The 16,858-nt window shown below is 42.3% G+C and overlaps 1 protein-coding gene across 5 annotated transcripts in view; it reads left to right on the forward strand.

Moving 5' to 3' along the window:
• The window catches only part of med13a (mediator complex subunit 13a), a 153,158-nt gene that overhangs the window by 49,657 nt on the left and 86,643 nt on the right, over window positions 1-16,858 (forward strand). For all 5 annotated transcript variants that reach the window (XM_068008495.1, XM_068008496.1, XM_068008494.1 and 2 more), the window contains 2 exons: window positions 1,708-1,792; window positions 12,847-12,930. In XM_068008495.1, coding sequence (XP_067864596.1) covers window positions 1,708-1,792; window positions 12,847-12,930 — 169 coding nt within the window. The remainder of the gene's footprint in view (window positions 1-1,707; window positions 1,793-12,846; window positions 12,931-16,858) is intronic.

Raw genomic sequence — 16,858 nt, forward strand, 5'->3', positions numbered from 1 at the left:
AGTAATGTTCAGTTTTTTAAAACTTATGCAGTTAATGTTGGGCATTGTAAAAACAGCAGTGTGACTTAAGGGACAGCCTAATCTGATGCACAATAGTGTGTATGTGTTTTTCTTTGCAGTGGGGATATTTTTATTTTTTTCACATTTGAATTGATGCCTTTCTTGGTTCTTTTGTCTACTCCTCCACCCTTGCCCCCACCAAATTTTGAAAATCTGAAATGTAAGAAAATAATTGATTTTTTAAATTCATAAATCAGTTAAATGGATATATTTAACCTAAAGCTGCATATGCATTGAATGAGTGGAACACATTGGAGTAGGTGTCTGACTGGTAGCTGAGCTTTAATATCCGTTCCACTTTTTTTTCCTAAGTGTTCTTTCCTTTTTGGAAAGGATGTGCTCTTACTTGGAGAAGGAACACCTTGCTTTGCCTCAGTACTCCTTTGGCCTGACATTTTCCCAATTGAGGCAAGCAGGTTGCAGTGACAGCAAGTCTTGGGACAAGCTTGCGACCTTCTAGTTATGAGTTGAACACTTCCTGTGGCTTGAGCTCAGCTTTCCTTGTGGTTTGTGCACAACTTGTAATTCACCTATCGACTGTTCAGCTACGGTACCAAACTGTTCTGCCTCTTTGTAGGAGGGAGATGTAAGAATTTTTTTTGTTTCTGTTGATTTTATATATTTAATTGAGTTACCAGCTTTTTGTCAGCTTTATATTTCCAGATGCTAACTAGCTTTATTCATTAAGCACCATTTCTTGCCTTGAGTGAGTTTTACAACTTAAAGAAATACTTGAGACTTCCCATCAGTCGTTGGGTGTGCTATTCTGCTCCATGGATTTTCAGATAAGGCAGGAGGATGGAAACCTGGGGATAGGAGAGAGACTGAAAGGTCAAGTAAATCTGATGCAAAACCTCAGACACAGCTAGCTCACTTGGGTAAAGTTAGCACTTGACAGTTCTGTAAGATATATCTAGCATACTACATCACTTATAATGGCAAGTTTATTTTTGAGTTTTGAAGACCCATACTGTCAGCTTAGACATTTAGTCGCGATTGTGGAGCACCCTTAGTATGTCTACAGTGTTTTGTTTGTTTATTTATTGAATGGATATCCGTTAAGATTAAGATGTAAGAAAACTCTGAAATGGAGTGAAATGTAATTGTTAAAAACTTTGTCATTTTCATCAAGTTTTTTATTACTTGAAGGTTATATTGACGTAATTCCTGCCATTTTACCTGTCTTTGTTTTGGCTATTTTTAAGTCAGGGGTGTCTAATCTTTTTGTTTTTGTGGGCCGCATAGGTGCGCAACTGCCTAAGGAAGAAGAATATGAAGTTTAAATCCATGTTTTCATTAATTTTCATTTATCTTGAGTTGCTGATGCTAATAGATTTTGGTATTCTGATTTAGGATCAATTCACTAATGAGACAACAGTGCTAAGAACAGCATTTCCCTTACATCCAGGTGCAGAAAATTTAAACAGGACAAATTAGTGAATAAGAAATATAAGTGCAAACAGGACTAAGTTTCCTGTGATTGAGGGCCATAGTTTGAACATGGTCTCATGAAGAAGGGTGGCAGGGAGAGCAGCAGCCAGAATGGCTATATGCTCAACAGTTTGTTTTCCGTAATGTAGATTTTTTTTTTTCCAATTACGTTTTTTCATGAGGTGGTAACTTTGTCATTGCTTTTTCATTTTGCAGTTGAAGAGGAGGGATTGTGGGAACAGGGACTGACTTATGAGTGCCGAACGCTGCTTTTTAAGGCCATTCACAACTTACTGGAAAGGTATGTGCTATAATCTGCAGCTGTTTGAAATACAGTGAAGCTTGCTTGTCATGCCTTTTATTAACACTACTGATCATAGAACTTTAAACTCATCTCCGTTCATTTTGCAAAAGGTTACATTTTGTATACAAATATCTTATCTTTTCTGCTATGGCAGATTTGTTCCTTTCTAGAGTAAAACCCCACCCAATTTTCCTGAATTGAAACTGAAAAATGTTTGCAGAAAATTGGGCTGGGGCTGTGGCTGAGAGGGGGGCAGGAAGGTTTAAGTTTGCACTGAAGAAAGTTGGATGCTTTTGTAAATTTTCTTAATTTTACATCAGTATTTTGATTTAACAGTTTGAGGATACTAGTAATACAGGAATAATGTAGTATAGATGCAGAGCAAATCGCTCGTTACACTTGCCCCAGCAATGCATCTTAACCACTTACTGATGAATTTCATTGCACTTGTGACCTTTCCATTTCCTGTACCAGTAATCTCTCGCCTTTGAGTGAACTTCCCAAAGTGTGCTAAATTAAGGGTAGTCATGTGTTTTGGACTCTTGCTTGCTTGTAGTTGGATTGTTATGGTCTTAAGCTCATCACATGAGCAGGCAATGACCATCTCCAACAAGAGAGTGTCTAACCACCTCCCCATGACATTCAACGGCATTACCATGGCCGAATCCCCCACCATCAACATCCTGGGGGTCACCATGAACAGAAACTTGACTGGACCAGCCACATAAATACTGTGGCTACAAGAGCGGGTCAGAGGCTGGGTATTCTGCAGCGAGTGACTCACCTCCTGACTCCCCAAAGACTTCCCATCATCTACAAGGCACAAGTCAGGAGTGTGATGGAATACTCTCCACTTGCCTGGATGAGTGCAGCTCCAACAACAGTCAAGAAGCTTGACACCACCCAGGACAAAACAGCCCATTTGATTGGCACCCTATCCACCACCTTAAACATTCACTCCCTTAATCACCGGTGCACCGTGGCTGCAGTGTGTACCACCTACAGGATGCACTGCAGCAACTTGCCAAGGCTTCTTCGACAGCACCTCCCAAACCTGCGACCTCTACCACCTAGAAGGACAAGGGCAGCAGGCACATGGGAACAACACCACCCGCACGTTCCCCTCCACGTCACACACCATCCCGACTTAGAAATATATCACCATTTCTTCATCGTCGCTGGGTCAGAATCCTGGAACTCCCTACCTAACAGCACTATGGGAGAACCTTCACCACACGGACTGCAGCGGTTCAAGAAGGCAGCTCACGACCACCTTCTCAAGGGCAATTAGGGATGAGCAATAAATGCTGGCGTTGCCAGCGACGCCCACACCCCATGAACGAATAATAAAAAAAGACATTAGAGAGCAGGCTTTTATTTGAGCAGTACAAGATGGATTGGGGCCCAGGTTTCCGAGGGCTATGTTGCAATTACCACAGAACCCGAGTCACTTACAACATATTTTCATATTCTCACCCATGAATTGATTTTGGATTATATCCAGTGTGGATGGAACTCAGAGACATTTAAACACCCCTCTCCACTCAACTACATCAGTTAATCCTATAAATGAGACCCCTTGTATTATTGTCTATATGCAGATACATTATTTTTTAACTTTAGAGATTTCTTTGGTAACTTTCATATTTTTATCTCCTGCTGTTAAGTTTTAACTTTTCTAATTTGCTTAATGCAGTTTAACTCGGTACCAGTCTTAGGTACAATTGGAGGCTGGTAGTGTCCTAACCGAAAGCTGGGATGTCCCTATATTTTCTATTCCTCTTTCCCCAATTGAATGGTGCCCCGCCAGATTATTGTATAATATAGTACATAAATAATATGGCTGCTCCTAGCTAAATGCTTGATAAGCTAATGAGGATTTCACATGCAAGGCCGTAACACTTTTTCTATCCCCTTTTTTCAGTTAAGTCGCCTTTTTACTCCAGTTTAATAAATGTATTGTGAATCACTTGTCAATCGTTGATTTGATAATTGGCAAGCATTGTGGTGTGATTTGAGTATGTCAGCTGCATTTAATTATATTGAATTTACAGTATTAAAAATAAACCAAGCTAAAATTAAAATTGTGTGCTCAGGTTTGGGCCAAGAGAAATTTGCCAGAATCTAGTCTGTTTCTGGCCTACAGTGACAGACTGATAAGTCAGCATTCTACATGTAGCCCAGGCATCATGTAGGACGAACACATGTTCATGTTGATTCACCTCATTGAAGCAATTAGTTGAGTTATGCCACAGCTTCACCAGACATAAGTACGGTATACGATTACCACTTATGATTACCAATGACATGAAGATAAATATGGAAGAGATAGGCTATTCAGTCCATCTACTTCAAATCAGAAAGATCCTATGCTCCCCCCACTGCAGCATCTAATTTATTTTCTGAATGATTCCACTACGCTACCTGAAAGCTCATTCCATGTATTGATCAGCTTTTGTGTGAGGAGCGTCCTGAAATCCGTCCTAAATTTGCATTTTACCAGTTTAAACCCGAGCCCCCTTGACCTTTCATTGCTATTTAGTTTGAAGTAATATTCACAATTTACCTTTTCCATATTATTTACCATCTTGTACACTTCAATGCGATTATATCTCAACGTCCTCCTTTTAACCCTGAAAAGTGGGCGTTTCTCGAGTCTTTCCTCATAACCTCTTTGATCTTCCTCCTGCGCTTGGATGTCTCCTTTGTGTGTCTGACCAGAACTGGGGATAGTATTCAATGTCTGATCTGTGCACTACCTATCACACTCTATGATATGCATTGTATACCATGCAAGCCCGATATAACCTGTAACTGAAGAACAGTTGCAGTTTTTAAAAAAAACTTTGCTGTAATCCAGCAAAAAATATTTTGCTATTTTTATGTCCATTCCTATGTTTCACATGTATTAGGCTGTGGGTTGTCTATTTTATAGATTTCTGATTTTAACTTACTGTCTGGAATTAAAGGAGTAGTCTACAGAAAGCTGAAAAGCTGCTGTTTTCAGTCCAAAATTCCAGCCTGAAGTGTACATTACTTTTTTAAAGTAATATTCTGGCAATGTTAGTAATTGGGACAGCTTTAAAAAGGAGAATGGGATCCAATAACTTTAGTCTAATATAGAATAGAGATTGTTAACTTCAAACATTTATGATTCAAAGTCACTTGAACAGGAATTTCAAAAAAAAATTGCCAGAAAAATGTGTTTTTTTGCTGGACTGTGTACAGAAACTTGCTTAACTAGGATGCAAATAGGGGAAAAATTGCAAATGTTGGCGATCTGAACCAAAAACAGAAAATGCCCAAAATACACTAAGTCTGTTAACATCTGTAGAGAGAAAAACCTGGTTAATGTTTCCGTTATAAGACCATTCCTGAGATCTTAAGTTTGGAGGAAGGGACTTGCACCTAAAATGTTAACCTGTCTCTTACACATGCTCACTGACCAGTGCATTTCCAGCACTGAATGTTTTTGCCCACCCCTGAAGGTATTGACTTCTTGCTGAGCAATCAGTAAGTATCTTGCCCATTGACGGGCAATTTGCAAGATGGAGGGGGACAAACGGTACAAAAGCCGAGCCTGGCTTTGTCTACGCATGCGTTTGCAATATGGGTTGCTGGATGGGAAGAAAGTGATTATCTTGTTTTCAATGGTCATGACCATATCTTCCACAGTCACCCAGAGAATTTCACTTGGCAATCTGAAGGAACATATACTGACATGAAAGCGAGTAGAAATTGCTCAAAATTAATTTTTCTTCCAACCCCCACCCCAGGTCACATAGGCCTAAAGTTATCTTATTAAGTGCATAAAGATTTTCTTTTTCCTGACACTTTTTGTTCTCTCCATACTGCTAAATTCCATTTCTGTGAATCTTGCCAGATTTACACCCATTTTCCCTGAACAGCTACATGTAGCGATCATATCTATTATAGTTTTTGTCCTTGTTGCCTCTCCAGTACACAATCAAAAACCACACAGGTGTTGATTATATTTGCGTCTCTTCTGTTCCCTGTGTAATGTTTACGTCTCTTCTGCTCCCTTTGTAATGCTTTCTTTCCCAATGGAATTCCTTGTTTGCCTGTGGCTTTTCCTGTTTTTTCAGTCTTCCTTTCCATTCTACCAAAACACTAGCTGAGAAGGTCTCTCAGATTACTTTTTTTATTATTCGTTCATGGGATGTGGGCATCGCTGGTAAGGCTGGTATTTACTGCCCATCCCTAATTGCCCTTGAGAAGGTGGTGGTGAGCCGCCTTCTTGAACCGCTTAGTCCGTGTGGTGAAGGTTCTCCCACAGTGCTGTTAGGAAGGGAGTTCCAGGATTTTGACCCAGCGACGATGAAGAAACAGCGATATATTTCCAAGTCGGGATGGTGTGTGACTTGGAGGGGAACGTGCAGGTGGTGTTGTTCCCATGTGCCTGTTGCTCTTGTCCTTCTAGGTGGTAGAGGTCGCGGGTTTGGGAGGTGCTGTCAAAGAAGCCTTGGCGAGTTGCTGCAGTGCATCCTGTGGATGGTACACACTGCAGCCACTGTGCGCCGGTGGTGAAGGGAGTGAATGTTTAGGGTGGTGGATGGGGTGCCAATCAAGCGGGCTGCTTTGTCCTGGATGGTATCGAGCTTCTTGAGTGTTGTTGGAGCTGCACTCATCCAGGCAAGTGGAGAGTATTCTATCACACTCCTGACTTGTGCTTTGCAGACGGTGGAAAGTCTTTGGGGAGTCAGGAGGTGAGTCACTCGCCGCAGAATACCCAGCCTCTGACCTGCTCTTGTAGCCACAGTATTTATATGGCTGGTCCAGTTAAGTTTCTGGTGAATGGTGACCCCCAGGATGTTGATGGTGGGGGATTCGGTGATGGTAATGCCGTTGAATGTCAAGGGGAGGTGGTTTGACTTTCTCTTGTTGGAGATGGTCATTGCCTGGCACTTTGTCTGGCACGAATGTTACTTGCCACTTATGAGCCCAAGCCTGGATGTTGTCCATGTCTTGCTGCATGCGGGCTCGGACTGCTTCATTATTTGAGGGGTTGCGAATGGAACTGAACACTGCAATCATCAGCGAACATCCCCTTTTCTGATCTTATGATGGAGGGAAGGTCATTGATGAAGCAGCTGAAGATGGTTGGGCCTAGGACACTGCCCTGAGGAACTCCTGCAGCAATGCCCTGGGGCCGAGTTGATTGGCCTCCAACAACCACTACCATCTTTTGTGCTAGGTATGACTCCAGCCACTGGAAAGTTTCCCCCCGATTCCCATTGACTTCAATTTTACTAGGGTTCCTTGATGCCACACTCGGTCAAATGCTGCCTTGATGTCAAGGGCTGTCACTCTCACCTCTGGAATTCAGCTCTTTTGTCCATGTTTGGACCAAGGCTGTAATGAGGCCTGGAGCCGAGTGGTCCTGGCGGAACCCAAACTAAGCATCGGGAGTCACTGGGTACGGTAGCATAGTGGTTATGTTACTGGACTAGTAATCCAGAGGCCTGGACTAATAATCTGGAGTCATGAGTTCAAATCCCCCCACGGCAGCTGGGGAATTTAAATTCAATTAATTAAATTCAATTAATTAAATAAAATCTGGAATTAAAATACTAGTATCAGTAATGGTGGCCATGAAACTACCGGATTGTCGTAAAAACCCATCTGGTTCACAAATGTCCTTTAGGGAAGGAAACCTGCCGCCCTTACCCGGTCTGGCCTATATGTGACTCCAGACCCACAGCAATGTGGTTGATTCTTAATTGCCCTCTGAAATGGCCTAGCAAGCCACTCAGTTGTAAAATCTCGCTTAAAAAAAAGTCATCATAAGAATAAAACAGAACGGACCACTAGGCACCGGACACGACAAAGGCAAACCAAGCTCAGTCAACCCTGCAAAGTCCTCCTCATGAACATCTGGGGACTTGTGCCCGAATTAGGAGAGCTGTCCCACAGACTAGTCAAGCAACAGCCTGACATAGCCATACTCCGAATCATACCTTTCAGCCAAAGTCCCAGCCTCTTCCATCACCATCCCTGGTATGTCCTGTCCCACTGGCAGGACATATCCATCAGAGGTGGCGGTACATTGAGATACAGTCAGGAGGTAGTGGCCCTGGGAGTCCTCAACATTGAATCTGGACCCCATTAAATCTCATGGCATCAGGTCAAACATGGGCAAGGAAACCTCCTGCTGATTACCACCTACCGCCCTCCCTCAGCCGATGAATCAGTCTTCCTCCAGGTTGAACACCACTTGGAGGAAGCGCTGAGGGTAGCAAGGGCACAGAATGTACTCTGGGTGGGGGACTTCAATGTCCATCACCAGGAGTGACTCGGTAGCACTGCTACTGACCGAGCTGGCCGAGTCCTGAAGGACAAAGCTGCCAGACTGGGCCCGCGGCAGGTGGTGAACGAACCAACACGAGGGAAAAGCTTGCTTGACGTCGTCCTCACCAATCTACCTGTTGCAAATGCATCTGTCCATGACAGTATTGGTAGGAGTGACCACCACACAGTCCTCGTGGAGACGAAGTCCTGTCTTCGCACTGAGGACACCGTCCAACGTGTTGTGTGGCACTACCACTGTGCTAAATGGGATAGATTCAGAACAGATCTAGCAGCTCAAAACTGGGCCTCCATGAGGCGCTGTGGGCCATCAGCAGCAGCGCAATCTGTAACCTCATGGTCCGGCATGTTCCTCACTCGACCATTACCAACAAGCCAGGGATCAACCCTGGTTCAATGAGGAGTGTAGAAGAGCATGCCAGGAGCAGCACCAGGCGTACCGAAAAATGAGGTGCCAACCTGGTGAAGCTACAACTCAGGACTACATGCATGCTAAACAGCGGAAGCAACATGCTATAGACAGAGCTAAGCAATTCCACAACCAACGGAAGTTCTGCAGTCCTGCCACATCCAGTTGTGAATGGTGGTGGACAATTAAACAACTAACGGGAGGAGGAGGCTCTGCAAACATCCCCATCCTCAATGATGGCGGAGTCCAGCACATGAGTGCAAAAGACAAGGCTGAAGCGTTTGCAACCATCTTCAGCCAGAAGTGCCGAGTGGATGATCCATCTCGGCCTCCTCCCGATATCCCCACCATCACAAAAGCCAGTCTTCAGCCAATTCGATTCACTCCACGTGATATCAAGAAACGGCTGAGTGCACTGGATACAGCAAAGGCGATGGGCCCTGACAACTTCCCGGCTATAGTGCTGCAGACTTGTGCTCCAGAACTATCCACGCCTCTAGCCGAGCTGTTCCAGTACAGCTACAACACTTGCATCTACCCGACAATGTGGAAAATTGCCCAGGTATGTCCTGTCCACAAAAAGCAGGACAAATCCAATCCGGCCAATTACTGCCCCATCAGTCTACTTTCAATCATCAGCAAAGTGATGGAAGGTGTCGTCGACAGTGCTATCAAGCGGCACTTACTCACCAATAACCTGCTCACTCATATTATCCAGTTACTCCTGCTGGTAAGAATGTGGACAGCAGGCGAGGACAGGATTGGACTCTGCTCTGATGCCTCCCACTTGCACATGCATAAAGACCTTCACTGCGGTCTGAGCCATCCCCTTCAGGAAAGGCTGGAGGGACCAATAAAAATAGTAGTCAGGTACAAAAAATTATCAAAAAGACTAATGGAATGTTAGCCTTTTATATCTAGAGGGCTAGAATCTAAAGGGGAGGAAGTTTTGCTACAGCTATACAAAGCCCTGGTTAGACCACATCTGGAGTATTGTGTACAGTTCTGGGCACCGCACCGTAGAAAGGGATATATTGGCAGTGCAGATTCACCAGAATGTTACCAGGCTCCAAGGATTAGATTATGAGGAGAGATTACATAAACTAGGCTTAATTTCCTGGAATATGGAAGGTTAAGGGGTGATTGATTGAGGTTTTTAGGATTTTTGAAAGGAATTGATAGGGTAGATAGAGAGAAACTTTTTCCGCTGGTGGAGGAGTCTAGGACAAGGGGATGTAACCTTAAAATCAGCCAGGCCATCCAGGAGAGAGGTTCGGAAACACTTCTTCACACAAAGGGTAGTAGAAGTATGGAATACTCGCCCACAAAAAGCAATAGATGCTAGTTTAATTAATAATTTGAAATCTGAGATTGATAGATTTTTGCTAGCCAGGAGTATTAAAGGATATGGAGCCAAGGCAGGTAGATGGAGCTAGAATACAGATCAGCCAAGATCTCATTGAATGGTTGAACAGGCTCTAGGGGCTGAATGGTCTGCTGAATGGTCCTATGAAGAACCCCGAAGTGGATTAACAGTTTTGTTCAGTGAGTTACTTGTTTAGCCTTGTCTTCTTGCAAGTTTATTTTTTTTTAAATAGGCATATCTGCTGTTTCTAATAGAATGCAGAGACACTGTGTTGTCTCCATGGCCAGCTGATTAATGTCAAGCCTTGGTTGAAATTACTTTGGTTGCTTATGTCATAACTTTGAATGCTATTGCAAATTAACTGCTGCTATTTATATTCTGCCTTCAGTCAAGTATATGTACTGTATATTGTGCCAGTTCCAGTGGTTAGAGGTAACTATAAACAGCAAGTTCAAAAATTGTCCAAATTGTGGATTTAGCATCAGGGCCTTCAATTAATTTTTGACAAGTTATTTTCACCCGACACTGCTCATAGACAATCAGTCTCTACTCTGCAAGTGCAGCCTGAAATGATTTTCCCCCTGATTAAAACTTCTTTCTTTTGCCTTTCTGCAGTTTTTGGTCCCAATGGTGTATTTAAAAGAGGGATTTGCCACTTGGGAAATTGCTGATATGAACAACCTGTGTGCTCCCTCTCTGACACAGCATGTTTTTAATATGGCATGCCACCATGTTACTTGTAGAAAATTCTTCTAAGCTTTGTAGCAAGAGCAGGTGTAACAAGAAAAAGGCGCAGATTTTCTGAGGAATGTTGGCAGTGTCAGTTTTTCCTCTTGTTTTGTTTTCAATGCCGTGTGCTGTCCCAAGGTGTTGGCTTTGTTCCACAGTGCAGCTTGAAGGCGTAACTGCTAAAATGACACAGATGGGCTCCAGCCATCTTGCATTCTCCTGTGCACCCCCCCCCCCCCCCCCACAAAAAAAAGAAAAATCCATCTAATGTGGAGTGAAGTGCTCTGGAAGATAACTTGGCTTGATTTGAGAGAATGAAGCTAAAATTACTCAAGATCTTGTCTCATTCCTACCCTACTACCAACCATAGACATCAGTAGATCCCATGCTTCTCTGATAAATACCAAATCAAAAAATAGTAGTAACTAACCCAACTTATAGATAGTTCCAGTAAAGGGCACAAATGACCACAATGACCACAATCACCCTCTAGCCAACCCAATTCTGCTACTTCAGTCTACACAACCTTTTGAACTTTGCTGTATGGTATATTGATGATCTTTGGCAGTGTGCCTACACCGTGGTCTCTACTAAGATACACTGTACATGTAAGAGACTTGTAAAAATTACGTTTCTGGAAAGTTGGAAAAACAATAAGCCAGTAGACCTGAATGCAAATGTTCTTGACAGGTTTTCAGTGCATTTTGTGCAGACACTTTAGTGATCCCCTCCTGGGTTTCAAAATCAGTTACAGAAGTAACATTTGTGTTTGACTTAATTTTGAAGAGGGATTGTCAGTAGAAGGGCTACTGCAGCGAATTTTGAATAACTTTTCAGTCACTTTTTTGCAGCATTTCCTTAATTTTTTTTCTCACTTGGGTCTCTCCTTTGCTTTTTGTGGTATACATTAACGATTTGGACTTAAACATAGAGGGCATGACTAAGAAATTTGTGGATGACACAAAGATAGGCCGTGTGGTTGATAGTGAGGAGGAAAGCTGTAGACTGCAGGAAGAAATCTATGGACTGGTCAGATGGGCAGAAAAGTGGCAAATGGAGTTCAATCCGGAGAAGTATGAGGTAATGCATTTGGGGAGAGCAAACAAGGCAAGCGAATACACGATAAATGGGAGGATACTGAGAGGTGTAGAGGAAGTGAGGGACCTTGGAGTGCATGTCCACAAATCCATGAAGGTAGCAGGACAAGTAGATAAGGTGGTTAAGAAGGCATATGGAATGCTTTCCTTTATCAGCCGAGGCATAGAATATAAAAGGGATGTTACGCTGGAACTGTATAAAACACTAGTTAGGCCACAGCTTGAGTACTGTGCACAGTTCTGGTCACCACATTACAGGAAGGATGTAATTGCACTAGAGAGGGTGCAGAGGAGATTTATGAGGATGTTGCCAGGACTGGAGAATTTTAGCTATAATGTCAGATTGGATAGGCTGGGGTTGTTTTCCTTGGAACAGAGGAGGCTGAGGGGTGATTTGATTGAGGTCTACAAAATTATGAGGGGCCTAAATAGAATGGATAGGAAGGACCTATTTCCCTTAGCAGTGGGGTCAATAACAAGGGGGCATAAATTTAAAGTGATCGGTAGAAGGATTAGAGCGGAAATGAGGAAAAATGTTTTCACCCAGAGGGTGGTGGGGGTCTGGAACTCACTGCCTGAGAGGGCAGTAGAGGCAGAAACCCTCAACTCATTTTTAAAAAAAAAGTCTGGATGTGCACCTGAAGAGCCGTGACCTGCAGGGCTATGGACCAAATGTGGGAAAGTGATTAGGCTGGGTGGCATGTTTCTCAGCCGGCACGGACACGATGGGCCGAACGGCCTCCTTCTGTGCCGTACATTTTCTATGATTCTATGACAGATGGTTGAACTATTCCAAGGAATCTGCCATTCAGTTTAAAGCTGATCACTTGAAAGTGCATGAGAATAGCTTGGATTAAATATATATTTTTGGCCTTCCCAACTCCCTCCCTGTGTGGAATGGCTGGGCCTTTGCTCACTGTGTCTGTGTGGTAAAATCGGCATGTTGAGCAGGAGCCCACCTCCAAACAGGATCAGAAATTCTAATTCCTTGTGTTTTTACTTTCTAGTAAAGTTGCTTTAAATTAGTTTGTACGTTTGCAGTGAATTGTAGAGATTTACCAGTGTTGCAATTCAAGTGCTCTTTGATCCATGACCTTGTGTTCCTTTCTTTTGTTACTGAAAGGTGCTTGTTAAACAGAAACTTTGTGCGGATTGGGAAGTGGTTTGTGAAACCATATGAAAAGGATGAGAAACCGGTGAACAAAAGGTAAGAATGTAAAGACAGTCAGGTGAATCTTGCAGTAGAGCTACTTTCTGTTTTTATATATTACTGTGTAGTCCTTGACTTTTGAAAACTTGGGTTTGATATTTTTCATATGCTGATTTTACTTTTGCTGCCATTTCAACACTTGACTAACTTTCCCAGACTGTTTGAATGCTGGGGGTGGATGTCGATTGCTAATCTCTGGGATTTTTCTAGTCTCCACAGCCTAGGGCTAGATCTGGCCTCTGAGTTCCTCTTATCTGGTCTTTGAAGCCCTAGGCGAGTTATTTTCTATTTGCGTGTTTGTGCACTTAAGTTTCTTTTGTTGAATGTAGCATTTTGAACATTGTGGGCCTGGAGAATTGTAAAAGACTGTCTCCCCTCCCACTGGTTCATATGGACTGCTGAAGGAGCAGCCTTTTTCCAGTAATCAGCAGGTATTTTTTAACCAATTGTTCAGTCCTGGGAATTTCAAAATGCTGCAACCAAGAGGAGAAACTCCAACTTCAGAAGGTGGGCATTGGGAATGTTGATGTGGAGATGCCGGTGATGGACTGGGGTTGACAATTGTAAACAATTTTACAACACCAAGTTATAGTCCAGCAATTTTATTTTAAATTCACAAGCTTTCGGAGGCTTCCTCCTTCGTCATTTTCACATCGTTCACCTGACGAAGGAGGAAGCCTCCAAAAGCTTGTGAATTTAAAATAAAATTGCTGGACTATAACTTGGTGTTGTAAAATTGTTTACAATTGGGAATGTTGAAATGGATGGATGTTATGGGATTTTGCTTGATTACATATTGGAATCATAGAATACTCATCTAGAGCTTTTCCTTGGGTCTTGTGGGTGGGTTACAGCCTGTTAGGTTCATGGTCTGTGGAACGAATAGACAATGGCCAAATGGTCTTTTCTGATTCCATGTCCCCTCATGATTGGGAAAGAAACATAAAATAGTCTATGATGATCAATTTTTTTTCCTCTGAAAGCTAGTTGACTGCTAGCCAGAAGGGTGTGACTAAAACTACAGGCTACTATCAGTCTGGAGTCTCTGATCTTCGTTGTGGTAGCATAGTGACTGAAGATTCTAAAAGTAAACAAACAATATTTTTATTCTATCAAAATTTCCAACAGAATTGGATTCCTTCATTATCGCTTATTGTGCCTTTACACCAGGATGGAATGGATATTGTGCTTAGTATTGTAATTTGCACGGTCATGTGTGTTCTGTAGTTTGTTCAGAGTTATCATTGGTCGCTAATTTGTCTGTGTCTTTGGTTTTGTGGCCATCTATTCCATGTTCTTTCAGATCTACTTGTACAGACTTCATTCTGATCAAAACCAGTTGGAATTTAGACTGTCATCCATTGGTTTCAAACTTCAAAATTCCAGTTCACATTACGTCTCCACTGTAGCATTTCACATGGAAAATTAAAACCAACATTGAAAGATGGAATCTTGCCCACCAGTGCTATTATTTTTTTAAAAAGATCAAACCATTCAGAAAGAGTTATGATTTAATTGACATTCTGATGTATTTTTTGGCTGAAACAAGGGAGGGGTTAGTTGGATTTTCTGACTCTGAGGAAACTGAAATAGTTGAAATGACCAGGTTGTTAAAATACCCTTTATTTATTGAAGATGCCCCCTCATATTTTCAAGCTTTTTAGCTGCACCAAGCTGGTTTCCCTCTGAAGTTGGCAGCATTCACCATATTAAATTTAAAAAAAAAAGTGAACAGAAGTAGGAGGAGGAGGAGGAGGAATGATGTGGGTAAATAGACTAGTGCGATACTGAGCCACATGGACCAGGAAAACCCTAGTTTAGATTCCTGATTTGAGCTGACTTCAGCTGGGGGTTGGCTATGGCTTCAGCACCTTTTTGGCGAAGGCAAGGAATAAACCAGGGTTCCTCCTGATGTCTATCCACTGACCTTTGCTGGAAAGTACGCCTGTGGATATCTAGTAAGGACAGAAATGACTACAAGGCAGTTATCTTAGGATATGCTCCTAAACCACAAAACCAAAGCTGGAGCAGTTTATGGTAGTTGTCTGAGCCCTGGAGACAGGACTACAGTCGCGAAAGAACTCCTGTGTGTGTATATAGACTTCACATACAGTTTTATTTTTTAAATGGTCAGTATAGGATTTTGATAAATTTTGGCTAGGACACGCCATGTAGTTGATTTAAAAATGAAGGGTTATGACATAATGGTTGCAGCTTTGTTTTGAGATGATCTGCAGCTGGTTACCAGAATTCAGTCTGTGGGATGTTCTGAGTTGATCAAAAAAAGCAGCTTGATTTGAAAAGCTCATGCATATGATGAGAAATTTAATCCTCATTATTAACTTGGAGAAATATGATTTCTAAGAGCTCCTGATAGTATAGTGAATGTATCCAGTAAATAGATGAGCTGTACAGACCAAGTAGCATCCAGATTTGATCCCTGGTTTGTCCTGGGGTGGCATTGGGGTTCTACAATTGGCTGTAAAACCTCTTGGCTAAGGAGGGGAAGTTTGACAAGTGTTCTGGATCATGGTTGATATCAAGTGATCTACCCCCACTTGAAGTTCTGTAAGTGCATGGACTGAGTGAGAGCGCAGCTTGTTTCTTCTGTCCCAGTCAAGCGGAAAACCATGATTCACGTATCTGCATTTACAGTGTTTATACCTATAGAGCTCTCCTTTTCCAAGTTTTATAAACTTTTAAAAAAAAACTGTCAATCATGTCAATTTCCATCAGTGTTCCCTTTTCCTCTTCTTTCCTCCCACATGTCTTTTGAAAATGATGACTCATGTTCGACTGTGACTCATGGGTACTGGTAGTTTATGGTGTATCGTTCAAGTGCTGCTTTTTATGCAAGAGCCTGGACAGTGGGTGTTGCAAGACTACTCAACTGTGGTGGGGCAGGACATTGCTGTTGACGCTGAGTTGTGCTTTTTTTAAAAAAAAAGTTGCTCAAACCATATTTTCTTATACTGTTTGGGATGCTAAAATATGACGACGCAGTTCAAAAATTAGGATGGTAAAACAGAAGGCCTGCTTTTCTTCCAACAGCTGAAAAGTCCTACAAGGGGTAAATTGAGATGACATGAGGCAGGGTGCTAATTACCAGCTTTAGAGCTGTGGCGAAGGAGATTCACTGATGCATATTCAGTAAAATGCTGCAAAAATAGTGTTCTGAAAAAAACTTTTGCCCCAGGTTGTAGTGGGAATAGTTCCAGATATTGTGGTATCTGCTGGATTTCTGCATTTCAGGTTGCATTAGAAAGTTGGTACTTTCTGCCATTCTAATGGCTGAATGTTTGATAGTGGCATGCACGCCAGTAACCAACACTGTTGCAGCAATGCTGCTAGGTAAGATAATCATGGTTAGATCTGCTACTAAATTAGCTGACAGGAGATTATTCAACCAGATATATGCAGCTTTTGAGGAGTGTCTTTAGAGATTAGTGGGGGAGGGGATGAGGGAGTGCTTGTAAATCCTGAATTTTTTTGAAACGTTAATGGAGCTACTACATTTTTCAGATACAAGACTGATTTGATTTAGTGGGGTGGAGAGAGACTGGTGGAACTGGAATTTATCTTGAGTAACAACTTTGTTGCTGAAGGCAATATTAAGCTTATGATATGAGCCTCTCCAGATACTTATGCCCGACTCAAAAGCCAACTTCCAGAGGCAGACGCGTGCTTCCTATGAACTGAAATGCGACCTTGTGTGCAAAGTAATCTGGGATAGCTTGCCCTGCACGAACATGAAACCCATTTATTCTCCCTGGATTACACACCAGGATTTCCAGAACATACCCGCCACTTCAGAAGGCTATGAATATCAGTCACACTAAACAATGTCTTGTAGCAGACAAAACTACCAAACTGGTTTATTCACAGATAGTACTTTACATCAGAAAGCAGTAACTGAGTTGTTGCT

This window comes from Heptranchias perlo, chromosome 28 (assembly GCF_035084215.1).
Source record: "Heptranchias perlo isolate sHepPer1 chromosome 28, sHepPer1.hap1, whole genome shotgun sequence".
Classification (NCBI taxonomy): domain Eukaryota; kingdom Metazoa; phylum Chordata; class Chondrichthyes; order Hexanchiformes; family Hexanchidae; genus Heptranchias; species Heptranchias perlo.